We start from the raw sequence: 14,657 nt of genomic DNA, 5'->3' as shown, positions 1-14,657 counted from the left end.
GGCTTCCCCCCCCCCCGGCTTTCGCTGAGGGGGCGACTCCGCCCTGGGGCCGCGGGTCCGTCCACGCCGAGGTGCACAGCAGGGCAGGGGCCCCTCGGCGCAGAGCCCCTGCCTGAGGGGGGAAGCAGCAGGACACGGCCGCCCGCACCCCGCGCTGGGCCCGCCGCCGCCGCCGCGAGAGGAGCGCAGCCGCGGGCGGGGGGAGGAGGGCGGGGGCCTTCCCGCGGCGGCGCTCTGGGCGCTGGGGCGGGGGCAGTTCGAAGAGGGTGAGGGCCGGCCGGGGGGCTCTGGGTGGTGGGGCGGGGCGTGGGAGTCAGCGTGTGGGTTCTCTGCGGGCGAGCAGGCTGGCGGCGGCTCGAGGGCTGTAGTGCGAGGCAGGGCCAGGGAAATTTCCTGAAAATTCCGTGATTTGGCCTCGTTTTTAACCTCGCCTCTTGAACAGGTTCACCCAGCAGCATATGTGGCCTTAGGCATGCTGGAGCCTTTCACCAAAATCGGGGATGCAGAAAAAAACAGGGACAGAAGAGAAGAGCACGATGCGGACCGGATAACCCGAGCGAAGGCGAGCAGCAGTGCCCGCGACCTCAGTGCAGGACTCGACATGTGGACGGGGGCCAGCGTCCCCCCAGAGTGGGCCCTGTCTCCCGACGAGGGTGAAAAGCACTTGCAGACCCTGCAGACCGTGTGTCTGAGGGCAGAGGAGGAGGACTTGACGGGCGTCCGCCAGCGACCTGCCCACCCGCACCCGGGGGTGGCCATGGCCGCGCTGGCTGGGGCAGCTGCGCTGCAGCCGGGGCAGGGGCCGCTGCCCAGCGTGCCGGCTGGTGTGGCCGCGAGCGTGTGGGAAGGTATATGTGCTTTTTATGACCTAGGGCTGGCGCAGATTAACGTTGTGCAAGAAAAAGGGCAAGCAGAGAGGTCAGAAAGCAAGCCAACAGAGAAACCACCGGACGTGCTACTGATTGAGGTACAAGTTCTGGATGTTGTGAAGATGGCGATATGTTAACTGTTAGCTGGTACTGACTTCAGTATTATTTTTTGTAGGCATTTGGATTTGTTGGACCTAGGTATCAAAAACTTTGACCAGCTTTTTATCATCTCATCCCATGTTTAAAAAGGCAAACTAAAAATTTAGCCTTTCTAGATGACTAAGCTGTTGAAATTCAGACAAGTTTTTAATTCAATTTGCCAGTTTGGTGTGATTTGGTTTGACAGCCTAGAGCTCTTAAACAGCGTTACACAATTTCCCTTCTTCTTCTGCGTTAGTACAATACTGCAGTCATTGTTAAAGCTGGATGTGTGATATGGTCTCATTTGAAACGCATTTTATTAAAAGGACATAAAAACACTGGTACTTACCCTGTGCTAGCTGTTGGCTTTACAATAAAGTGGGATTTTTTTCTGTTAAAACTCATGTGTTATGCTAGATAATTTCTAAGGTATGGTCATATTTAAGTTTATCTAATGCAAAAAGTATCACAACCTTGTTAATTGCCATATGACAAAGCACGCATTACAATTAGGCAGCAAAAGTCCTATATTAGTTTGGTAAAAAATTGAGAGCAGAGTTTAGTGAGTTTTCTTTTAAAAAGTAAATGTACTGAAAATTAAATTTTAAATATTTTTTAAAAATGAGGTTAATAGTTTCTGTGTTCTCAGTGCTAGTCTGGAAATTTATATAAAAATTTGAAGAGCTGGGGCTCAAGTTTAGTAATTGTTCACTTCCCAGTTAGGTTGCTGTATGTTAAATGCAAATTTTTTGTTGTGGTTTTGTCCATCACATTTAAGGCTGAAAATCAAAATTAATTAATAGCTTGCATTTTGTTGATAGCTAAGGTGTTTTGCCACCAGTGACTACCTTTGATTAGGGAAGTTGTAAAACATATTCTTTTTTAAATAGATTGACAGAGATTATGATGTCATTGCATTTGAAAATAAGGTCCAGCAACTGCCCCTGTCTGAAGAGGAGGGGGAAAAGGAACTTTTTTTCACTCTTGAGGAAACAGAGCACCAGAGCTGCAAAGCCAGTGATGATTTGTCAGACCCATGTGATGAAGGTAAAGAGCAGGAATATGCAACTCCATCAAAGCAAACAGTTGTAACAAATCCCGAAAATCTAAAATTTCAGGTTTGTGCTCCACATCGGAAAAAAGGTAAAAAGTTAATAATCTTTGTAGTTTATATTAGATAATATATGCTAAGTTAGATTTTGAAGTGAGGTTGACATTTGATATTAAATGTTCACAGTGTTAATTGTTACGTTTAGATTAGGTTAGATCTAACATTATGTGGAAATTTGGAAGAAGGAATAATACCCTTCAGCCTTAAGTGATAAAAGACACTTGTTCAGGCTGATATCATCGACATTGTGTTCAGGAGAGAGATTTTGGATGGCATTTAGAAATTAATGGTCTTTTGAACAGTATGTGGTATGTGAAACCTCCAGGGAGATTTCAAACTTAATATTGTATAGATGCCTTTGAATAAACCTAGTAATTTACATAGTCCTTCTTAGTTCCCTCATTCAGCTTCAAAATGTGCTTGTTCAGTGGTTTATGGATGAGCTTAGAGTGGTTCCAAATCTCTGGCTGAGGGGAGTGGGCAAGTATCAATGCCTGTCAGCAAGGTATCTCTCAGAACCTCAGTAAAAGTAACAGAAAATGGCTGATTTAAGGTTTTAGGAATGTAAAACTATGTTGCAGAAGTTAAGGGCTGACTTAGAAGGGAATGGATAAGTAACTGTTTCCCTAGAAACTGTATGTGTCTACTGTGAACGCTGGATAACATCAGTAATATTGAAGAGTCTATAAACATGTGTCGTAGTAGCTGGATATTAAGGTACCTTGTCTGAGGTTGTTGAAAGTATGGATATTGTATGAATTGTTAATGTCCCTTGTTTTAGTTTCCACATTTATAGGAAGCACATTTGAGTAGCTTTATCAGGGCTAACAATGTTCTTTTGTGTGGGCATGAATCCACAATGAATAAATAACAATAAAGTGTTTTTGTTTGCTGTTATTGAAGTGAAGTGTTAGCTGCACATCTCTATGTGCTATAAAGCATTGTATAAAATACAGTTTGGTCTCAGCATGAAAATCATTACAGAGAGTGCACTTGGGAGCTGAGACAACTGTTCTGGAAAGGCTCTTCAAATGTGACGTATTTGCCATTTCGCAGTTTCAGATCTTCTTCAAAACTGGAAGTGTTGCACATTTAACTTGTTAAGCTCAAAAGAAATTCATTACTGCTGTGCCATGGGCTTGAAAATGTTATGTAATCCAGAAAGCATAACTTTATTCTGTGACTTCTTCAAGGAACTGATCTTTTTTTCCTCAAATTCAACTAATAATTTTAAAGAGGCTTTTACATCATGATTTTTTAACATACACTTTATGGATTCAGGACTACCAGAAATCTGAGAATAGGTTAACCTGCCATTTCCAAATCTTTGAACAAGCTTCCTTAGTACTAATTATACAGTTGTCATCAAGAAGTCTGTTGCACAGGTTGTAAGCGCCTTGGTGAACCACATCTTAATGATGCCCTCAAGAGAGGAAGTTTCATCTGGTCTTGGAGGTGAGAGCTAGGCTAGGAGTTAGGTTTCCTGGGAGCAGGTTCTAAACTGTATCAGTAACACATGGCACTATTTTTTTGGCAAGTTAAGTAGATAATTTCTGTCTGACAGCTTGATTTTTGTAATATATTTTTAAGTCCTTTAATGTAGAAGTATGAAGTGCTTTTACCCAAAGTAGAGGAGCTATATTGAAATTGGTACTATTTTTTTAAAAAGTAAAGTCATTATTTTGTGGCTCATATGATCTAAATGTGTCTTTGTGCCCACAGGAGAAAAACCAGTGTTCAGTTGTGGTTTGTGCACATTCACTTCGCTTAGAATATCAAGTCTTAATCGTCATGTGAAAACCCATTCTGATGAGAAACGTCATGTGTGTCACCTCTGCCTTAAGGCTTTTCGTACCGCTACACTCCTGCATAACCATGTGAATGTGCATACAGGTATTTAACGTGAAGATACTTCATCTTGCATATTATATGCAAAATTTAATTAACAGGCAAATGACTGTCTTAGAGCTGTATTCTGTGATCGTTTTGTGCTCAGAATTTTCTCTGATTTCATTTGGAGTTCCACGCTGAAAAGACATGGTCTGTAGTTAGTAACTCTGTGTATGTATTGATTTATTTTGTTAAAAACCATTCAAAAAATTTTTGTCAACTGAATATTGACTTCAGTTGTGTCTGATTCCTGTGTGCACAATAGAATTTTTTGTGATATTTTCATTTTGCTGTATAACCATATGAAGCAAATTGATAAATCGTGTTCATAATAAACTGATGGTGTACATTTACTGTATATAAAAATCCAGAATCTCAGAAAAGGTATGTGTTGATTTAAGGCAGACAAATCATACTGTTGTGTTGTTAAATAAAATTCTAAGAAACAGTGTATTCTTCCAGGGACCAGACCCTATAAATGCAGTGACTGTGATATGGCATTTGTGACCAGTGGTGAGCTTTCACGACACAGACGTTACAAGCATACTTTAGAAAAACCTTTCAAGTGTTCAATGTGTAAATATTCTAGTGTAGAGGTAAGTACAGCCTTACTGAATCTTTTGGGAGGGTTTGTAAGCTTTCACATACTAAGATTTTAATGTACTGTAAAGTTACATCATTTTTGCACAGTTTTTCAACCTTGAGAAGTTTCTGTTAAATTAGGACTTACCTGTGCATATTTTGTACTGTCTGTATCATCCTGGGTTATTGTCAGATTTCTATATGAGATTGGCTCAATACCTTACAAAGGTGTAGTTGCAGATGTCAAGCTACAGTATTAATACTTGGCTTGTGATGTGGATGAATATTTGCATTCTGAATTGGGAGGAATGGCCAAACTTGTGGTTGCTGTAATACTTCAGTAGAGTGCAAGAGGACTATAGGGACCATAACGGTGGGGAGATCTGCTGGATCCCAGGACTCAGTGGCCCATGTATGAGAGCTTCGAAGCAAAGACCGCCAGGCTCTGCTGATGGCCTTGGACCATAGTGGTGGGTTGAATTTCATTTGGCTGCTGTGTTACTGCAGTGTTACAGCAAGACAGCTGATTGCTAAAACTTCCTGGTGACATGCATTTCGTTTGTATGCACATCTTTTCATCCCCATCGCCCTGCAAAAAAAGAACAAGTAATCCGAATTCCTTGAATCCTTACTTTGTCCATGCAGTAATATTTATAAACGAGTAGCTTCAAATTAATATTTGTACAATTATTTAGCTTTTTAAAACTAGTTACTTTTAAGGGTGTTTTCTTTTTTATTGTACTAAAGTTGCTGCTAGACAGTGTTTATATGAATTTGATCCTACAAAAGCATACTTGGTCCTCCTTTATGCTTCATTTCTTATACTGTAGGACAAGACTGGCTAATGTCTAAAATGAAGCTCATGTATTGTGTTTATATGTTTGATGATGTGTGGTTTTACAGGAATGAAATTTTCTTAATTTGGAAATAAAAAACATTAGATACTGCCTGAGGGTTCACTTGGGAAAAACAGGCTTTCAGTCATGCACCTATGACTGAATCACAGTGGCTATTCAATATCTAAATTTTTCATGTGCTGTGTCCATATCTAAAGCTGTAAGCAAGCCTGGACTCTATTCCACACACCTTATCTTATTAAAAAGATTTTGGATAGCTTACATCTTCAAAAACCTTGTCAGTTTATGTTAAAGTGTCCTAATTTTTCCCTTGATACAATAAGGAAGTATTCAGCACACATTGCTGTTACAGCAGTATCAGTGAGAGTTCTGCAAGTTTTACCTGAATAAGGAGAGCTGAAGCAGCCCCCCATGCATGTGATTTGACTTTTGTAAGCAAAGATTGGCAATCATGTTTAATTTTATTGAAGTGTTGTAAATTTGAATGGATCTGGCAGTGAATTCATTAAGTATGTTTGTCAATGGAGAAATGGAACATGAAGTAACTCCTAATTTTAGTTTGCATACCTACAATATTTATGTAGAACATATCACAAGAACAGTATAAAAAAGTAGAATAATTCAACTTTTCCAATGAAAGTGCTTCATTGGGACTTGAAGATGAATAAAGACTTTGGTTAATGCGTTTGGTCTTTCATTTATTTTCCTGAGTATTTTCAAAGAATTTTGTTTGACATATCCAAGTAGCCTGAAGGTAGTAGGTATTGCTTTCAGACGATTTAAAAATTCTAGCATTTATGTTCTTCTTATAAAATTTCTCCTTTTGTTTATGTTGGCGCTAAACATGGAAGTAAGATCATCTGGGAAAAGAGTACAGAAATGTTACCTAAAACCACCACAGGCTGATTGTACAGGAAAAAATTCAGGGGGGTAGAGTACTAATTCTGTGATGCAATATTTAAAATTGCAATAGATGCACTTTGTAAAATTGCTTATGTTTTAATTGATCATGTCTCCAATGTAAATGTTACTGCAGTAAATGTCTTATTTTTATACTAGGCAAGCAAAATGAAACGACATATTCGCTCACATACCGGAGAACGTCCTTATGCCTGTGACCTTTGCAGCTACGCTAGCAAAGATGCATACAAACTGAAAAGGCACATGATAACTCATTCAGGTAGGACTTTGATGGAAGGATTAAGTCTATGTCCTTAGGTCCTGAACTTTCGTAAGGTTAGAGTGATCTAATTTCAGACTCTAGTGCTTGTTCATTTGTGCTTTTTAGTAAATATGTGCCTGAAAAACATATTCTCTTCAAATTTTCTGAATTTGGCTATTGGAAGTCTAGCTGTCCAGTGCTAGTAGTTACAGTCTTGCTGTTCTTCCTCAACTTTTTTTAATATTAGAAAAATTATTCATTTACATGGTCTTATTTTCTGTGGATCAAGTTGTTGCTTTTATTTCTCAATTAGTAAATGTTATATGGAGGTGTGTCTGACGGGAGAGTTTAAAATGTCTGTTCAAAACGTGGGCATCGTTGTGGCCCCAAATTGCTGGTAGCTAATTTGGTCAGCAAAGAATGAAGTTGTTTTAACATTGAAAGCAGTGCGTTCCAATCATGGCTCTATAACATGCATGCCTTCTGAGAAGGCAGTTAGCATCTACCATATACTTCAGGGTTTAACTTAGCTCAGTTATGGTATGTAATGTATGATCAGTTTTTTAGTTTGAATCAGAGTGAGGGTGTGGTTTGAATCAAATCTTCTAAATATCCCCACTTACCACACTTTAGTTCATGTGTCGAGGCAGTTTGGTGCAATTAAACTCTTTTTTTTTTTTCAATGAGAGTCAATCGGAGTCGTCCACCAGTGCACCTCCTGTTACCTAGTACTGGTAGGGAACTTGGTCCACAGAACCAGCCTGGAGCTGGTTCAAAATCCTTGAGCACGTTGGGTCCTCAGCACTAGCTGTTTCTCTCTGCTCTTATTAGACTGTGCTAGTTACCAGTGTTGATGTAATTTTTGATGATACTCACACCTTATGTGACTGTTTGGCGCAGAATGGCAAAAAAAGAATTTACAGCTTTTTCTTCTGCCATTACCAATGGCTGGTGTTGAATCATTTTTATCGTGGTGTTGTTACAGCTGTTCACTTTGTCTCTTTGCACATTTGATAGTTCTGCATTTCTGTACATGAAGTATTTAAGACAAAATAAAGTTAATTAAAATAATTCCTGATTAAAAGTTTAGAATTAGAATAATGGCTTTATGCTTCATCAGTTTGACTTGCAGCTTCTGGAAACCAAGATTTTGCATTGTAATCAGCTATGTAAACTTGTTTAGGTGTCAACTAATAGAAACGTTTTGGTTGGTCTGAAGACTTGCTGTTAGAATAGGGATGTTGAGATCTATGGGAATTTTGCATTTGTATGAAATGAGAGAGTTTCTAAGTGTATGTTATTTTAATATGTTTTTAATAGGTGAAAAACTCTATGAATGTTATATTTGCCAGGCCAAATTCACTCAAAGTGGTACCATGAAAATCCACATGTTACAGAAGCATGGAGAAAATGGGCCAAAATACCAGTGTCCACGCTGCAGTACCTTTATTGCACGAAAAAGTGACTTAGGTGAGTTTAAAGGAAAAAACTAAAAATGAAATGTAGACATAATTAGAGGTGAAATCTCTAACTTTCACTGCTTTCAATGATAACAAATGTATATGACTTTATATCATTATAGAATATTTCTATGGAAAATATATTGTTTTACAGGTAAGTTGCTCCTGCAAGGAGATGTGGTGACATCTTGTGGTTGGTGGTTTAATTTGTTTAAAATGGGAAGTAGCAAACATTTAGCGCTTTCTTTTTTTTCTCCCCTCGATATTTGTGGCATTGTGACCATCTCTTTTTCCACTAAGAAAGTACCTCATAAAAATCTATGTCCAGGTTGTATTGAAAAGATTTTTCTGAAAGCCACAGAAAATAGTCCGGTCTGTGTAAGCTGTTTCAGTTCTCGCATTCTGTTTCTTTCTCAGCTCTAGTTAAAATGTGAATATGTGCCTAGCTATATGGGAAACTGAAATAGATTTGGATGTTTTCATATGTATGGCTTTTTGCATATACCAAATCAGCTTTTACCTCTTAATCTAAAATTGTACTGCGTGTTTAGTTGCTGAGTGCATTGTCCTTGTAATTTAAAGAAATACATGTAATTGCATTAGTTGTAAGTGCAAGGTAACTTCCAAGTTTGACTTGATCAGTCCAGCAGACAGTGCTTTTACTATGCTTCAAGCATTCAAAACTTGCAGAATTCTAAATTCTATTACATCAATATCAAAGATTATTTTTCAGGGTATATAATGCTCATGAAACATTGAAGGTGATACGATAAACTCAAATGTCTCTTAGCTAGTTGGGGTCTTCTCCCAGAATGCAAAGAACAAACCACTGCATAAGTTCATTTTCGTTCTATATGCAGATAAGAGAATTTTTTCCTTTTGCCATCAGTATCAAACAGTACTGATGTACAGGTTAATACTGAAAATATAAATTATAATTATAACTGAAAACACAAATTTTTTCCTTGTACAAACCACAGTGCTTGAAATACAAGCTGTCATGATTTTCTGGGAATTTTATAGACTAATTTTTTTAAACACTCTTGTTTGGAACAGTGCTTGCTTCAAGTACCAGTAAAGTTGTCCTTATCCATATATTTCATGTGTAAAGTCATCTTCTTTTCTAGGAAGAAAATGCTTTTGTACAGATGAGAGTTTTATTAATAAATCTGTGCATTAGAAATATAGCATATTTACTGTATTTTAAGCAATATAGCTGACCAATACCAACAAATCCTTTATAAAATTTTAAGTCTCCAGAAATATATGAAAAAGCTTTATTAAATAAATATTTAGACATACAAATAAACAATAAATATTTAGACATACTCTTTATATTTTCAAATAAAGATCCCATTTATTAAGTATTTGAAGGTAGAAGTGGAATTGTTATTTACAGACATACAATTTCTTTGTTCATGTATTTTTGCACTTTTCATTTTAATATTGTAAATAGTACTTTCGATAGCATTTTCAAGTGAATTTTTGTGGATAGATACAAGCAGACAGTTACTGAAATTTTTGGAAGGATATGATTTTTAAAATGATTTCCACTGAAATTAGTAAGATTTAGCCTTATAACTGCTTAATTTCTCTGGAAAGTTACAACATCTTGCTGCAACTTTGGTTATGTTAACATAATTGGAGGCAATTTTTCCCCTACTGCAGAGAACACAGAAGGTTCTTTTTTGTGTTTTGTTCTACAGTTTATGTGTTACTCGGGGCTTGCACAGTCTAACTCTTGTTCAAAATCGTGGAAATCAAAAATTTACCATTAAAATTAATTGCTTTTAACAACTGTTCAGGTGTCCACTTGCGAAATCTGCATTCCTACATGGCGGCGGCAATTAAATGCAGTTACTGTGAAGCTGTTTTTCATGAACGCTATGCTCTTATTCAGCACAAGAAGACTCACAGAAATGAGAAAAGATTCAAATGTGATCAGTGCAGCTATGCGTGTAAGCAGGTATTTAAATTCACTGAAAAATTATTCCTTACTCAACTGTTGATTCGGCAAGATAGGGTTGGCTTTGGGGTTATACTTACCTTAAGAAGATAAAAACTTTTGTGACTGCACTCTAACTAAAATAGTGTAGTTGTATTTATTTGCAAGATAAATGGTTCACAAATAAACAGTAAAATTGACATACTGGCAAGTCTGAAGCTACCTTTGTAAATCTTCATGTTCAAGTACGTGAGCTGCTTAGAAGTATAAAGCCAGTGCTATCGCTTTCAGTGACACTGTGATGAGAACAAAATATAATATTTGTATCTTAAATGTGACTTTCAGCAGTGTCACAGAATAAATTCAGTCTGAACTGAAAATTTTATTTTAAAAAATACATTTAGGATAGCATTGCTTTGGCCTTAATGTGTTGGAATGTACCATTGCTCCATTCTGGTTATTTTCTCTGCTACCCTTAATAAGGTTGGGAGGAAAAACTCTGACCTTCTCCAGGTCACTGGGCAGTGTCCCAAAGTGTTCTTCAGCTTCTGCATACAGTGGGGGATAATCAAGGAGTCTGTGCAACAACCTTGCACTTTTCTGTGTGCCTGTGTGGTTTTTTGAACATGTGTGACAGAGCTGGATAGTTATGTTACAGATATTTTCTTTGCTTCAGGAGCGACGCTTAATTGTACATAAACGAACCCATACTGGTGAGAAGCCCTTCACTTGCTGGTGCTGCAGCAAAAGCTTTCGACAGAAGAAGCTTCTCACTCTTCACTTTAGGAAGCACCATGATTCTAATATTAAGCCTACAGTTAATGAATGCCCTAAATGTGGTAAGGGCTATTCACGCTGGGTAAGCGACTTCCTTTTTAGGAATCTCAGTGGAGTTATCTTTAGCTAAGTATTGCAGATCATATTGTCACAAAGGACTGAGAGTAAAAAGCAGTGTACTGGCTGGAATGTTAACTCTTTCATGCTAAGCCAGCACAACTTGTTTACTTTTTTCCAAACCTTAATATTGGAGAATTAATAAACAACTTAATAATATTCCCCTTTAGATAGAACATACCTGCCGCATCGTATTTTCAGTGTTAGTATTGGTTTGTATAAGCCAGTATTGAAGTTACTAATGTTTAATGCAGTAGTATTCTTAAATACAAAGGCAATGTGGAGGTAGGAATTTTAAGACAAATTAGAGAACTTGGAAAGATAATTGAAGTGCAAGAGTGCTAGGACCAGTTCAGCAAGGAAAGTAAGAAGGTTATAATTCATGTCTTCAAAACCATGTGCATTTTTTTAGGGAGAACATACCTCCATTGCATGTTTCTAAAGTAAATATAACCCTTTTTCCGCATACAGATTTCACATATAAAACTTTATTGCTTATCCAGGAACAAGAAAATGATAAATTTTATTTTATACCCACGAAATGGCAATGTTCCTTTAAAGCAGAGTTTGAATACATATTCTGGAAAATCTTCAGTAGTTTTGTGGAGTTTGTTAGCTAAGTCAGCCTTTCACTTAATGTTCCAAAATTTGTCTGTCAGAACCATATTTGTTTTTTGTGTGTGTGTTAAAGTGCTTACATACATTAATATTTGACTCATATATTTATGCTTCATTATGCTAACAGAGTGATATGCATAAGCATGCTGAAAATTGTGGATTGGTGAGGGCAAAAACTGCTACACCCAGAAAAAGAAGCAAGGGCAAAAATAAAGCCCCTGAGAACCCAGAGCATGTTAAGCAAGAAGGTAATCAGCGAATAAGTTAGAATTTAATCATGTAAATTAGAATCAAGAATAAAAGGCTAAGGCAGTGAATCTCCCCTGCAGTTTAATTACTGTTTCACAATGAAGCTAATGTAAGTGGTAATAATGGAAGAATACTTCAGAATAGTCTTTACTGTGTGTCAGAAATTCTTGTCATCCGAGTCAGGCCATTTTGCAGGTACCCATTCTGGGACTTCTGTTCCCCTGCTCCTGCAAATGTTTTCCTAAACTCCCTGCTTAGCAATGGTTACAAATGCGTTTTTCTTTTCCCTTTTACAAATTCCCTTTGCCTTTATAAAGGAGGATGAAACACATCATTACTGAGTTGAGCCACAGTGAGTTTTCTTGAAAGCTCTTGATTTATAATGCACTGCTTTAATACAGACCAGCTTGAAAACTTTTCAGTTTCAGAACTCAGACTGCATGTTAATCACAGAAGCTCTAAGACATCTTAATAAAGAAATTGTTCGTCTTCTTACTCTCAGACCAGATAGTGATCAAATAATAATAAAAATGCTACTGATTCAAATAGTTAGAGTAATTCTTCTGTTGTACTGCAGAGGTGATCAGGCCAGTTTACAGAGCTCTTGCTTCAGCATGTCTGTGCGATCAGAAAGGCGCTTGTAATTGCTTAGTGTTACTTATTGTGGATGGCTCTTGAGTGCTGAGTGTTTATTCTGTAAACATCAATGTAAACCAAAAAGTGGTCCATAGTTAGTCTCTTGCCTTCTGTTTCTTCGGCTTCCTCATCTTTTCTCAGGAGATTAAGTTTCCCAGAAAGTGAGTAAGTTCGGGTTTTGGCAGGTTGAAATGAGAGACTAATTGGTCAGTTGATGTCTTGTCAGCAAGAACTTCACAGCAATAAGTGAAGTGCCTTTTCTGTCTGGGTTATGCTGGTACATTCTTGATACAATCATTTATGTTTTATTTGTAACTCTAAAAACATATAAAGTATTTTTTTTTATTCTATCAAGTAAACCTTAGCCTGCCACCACATATGTAGTAATATTCTAGCAGTTTGATCTTACAGTCTGAATTTGACCCAGAGGTGTCTGCTCGTAATTTCATTTATGTGCATTTCTCTTGAATTAGACAAAGCACATTACATAATATTGCATTAGGTCAGGCCGTGGGCAGGAACCCTGTATCCTCATGCATCCTTCCTTTCCTTATCTCTCTGATCTAATGCTGAATCTCTGCACTGTTGGAGGGGAGGGTGAGACTTGGTCATATCTTTCTGAGGTCACCTTAAGGGCCACCAGAGCCAAAAACAACTTTGCCTGACCAGAATATCCTGTCATTTTTCACCCCTCTGCTTGCCAGATGCTTTTTGAAAGCCATAGTAGTCTCCTTGATAGGATTCTTCAGGTGATATTTATGGAGTAAGAGACAAGAAGGGAGATACGTCTAAGGCCTAGGTGTCCGAAAACCTTACATTTTGGTATATCAGATTATATCTACACTGATTTCTGGCCAAGGACACTGAGATAAAATCTGACATACTGAGAAGAAGAAATGTTGCAGCTTTTCTGAATCTAATGAATATATATCAGCAGCTGAGTTTACATGAGCATTGACACTTCTGTTTTCACTGGTAAGGCTGTAATGGTATGGTTAGAGAGAAGTGTTACAGCTGCAGTGTTTATGTTTTTGCAATAATTAGATTTTGCTGTTTATTAATGTTTTGCTATGTGCAAACAGTTTCTTTTTGGTATCTTGCAGATCGTTTCATCTGGAAGCTTGATTTTCTAGAGCTAAGATAGTATGTCTTTAGATGTTGTTCATGCAAATACTCCATCTATTAATTGACTCACACAAATATTAGAAATTTCTGTGCTGGTTCCAGAAGGCTTTTGCCCAAAGTTGACATTTCCGAGTACAGATCACTGTTCACTTCTTGCACAACTTGCAGGGGCCTATGGGATGCTGTATGTGGCTTTACAAGAGATTACTTGTGTGAGTGGTGCTGTCAATGATTTGCTGTTACTAATAATTAAAAAAGAAAATGCACATGTATGAGAATTAAATTTCAAGTTAAATAATGCTTAGTTTTCCTCTGATAAGAATACCATGGGTACACTACTCACTAACATGGCTTGTAATGTAATATTCAACATAAAATAAAATATATTAATTCTCCAAATTATGATATAAAAGATATGCGGTTGTTATATATTGGCAGTATTTTCTCCACTAAATTAAATTGCCTATTTGTTAAATTTATTGAAATATTTACTTGTCTATCTGGTTAATCGCCACAACATTTAATTTTTTTTTTGCAAAGTTGACCTGGAATCATTCCAAGATGTCTCCACTGTGAAGAATGAACATTGTGTCAGTGAGATTGTTCCTGTTTTAGATGGAATAGAAACAGCAACTCCGAGAGAACAGAAGACAGAAATGACTTGTGAAATGATTCTCAACATGATGGACAAATAACGCATAGACAGACTCATCTTCCTTGTTTTCACTGGCTGTAACTATGTCCAGCTAGAAAGCTAGAAAAGATGCTCGTTGAAAGCTGTTGAAGTCCTTCTGTGCTCGTTTTTCTTCTTGTTGAGATTTCTACTGTGTAGCCTAAAAAACACTGCCAAAGTGTTGAAGCTATAGGGATCCTTCACCTGTTTTATTACTTACATGTAGTAACAGAGTGAGAAAAAAAAGACCTCATTTCAGAGTAATTTATGAAAAAGTAGATAGGTTTGTTTCACCTTGCATTTCATTTTTCTTCCAGATTTACTCACAGAATTGCATACTGATCTGAAGCAAATTTATTCCTCAGTAGCTCTATAGAACTGAGAGCTGCATGAACTTCAGTCTATTTGTACTTTCCTGAGGTGAGCACATGAAAGGCAAGGATTT

At 37.5% G+C, this 14,657-nt stretch overlaps 1 protein-coding gene across 1 annotated transcript; it reads left to right on the top strand.

Annotated features, from left to right (window-relative positions):
* The first annotated feature begins 472 nt into the window (after positions 1 to 472).
* Positions 473 to 14,234, top strand: CTCFL (CCCTC-binding factor like). Its single transcript, XM_075438475.1, has 10 exons — positions 473 to 967; positions 1,940 to 2,153; positions 3,844 to 4,014; positions 4,474 to 4,607; positions 6,510 to 6,630; positions 7,933 to 8,082; positions 9,878 to 10,038; positions 10,694 to 10,876; positions 11,657 to 11,777; positions 14,080 to 14,234. The coding sequence occupies exons 1-10, from the start codon at positions 473 to 475 to the stop codon at positions 14,232 to 14,234; spliced, it is 1,905 nt and encodes a 634-aa protein (XP_075294590.1).
* Positions 14,235 to 14,657: the final 423 nt, after the last annotated feature.

The sequence above is a fragment of the Opisthocomus hoazin genome, chromosome 18, assembly GCF_030867145.1.
Source record: "Opisthocomus hoazin isolate bOpiHoa1 chromosome 18, bOpiHoa1.hap1, whole genome shotgun sequence".
NCBI classification, from domain to species: domain Eukaryota; kingdom Metazoa; phylum Chordata; class Aves; order Opisthocomiformes; family Opisthocomidae; genus Opisthocomus; species Opisthocomus hoazin.
Note: the sequence above shows the minus strand (reverse complement) of the source record. Positions and strands in the feature narration are given on the sequence as shown.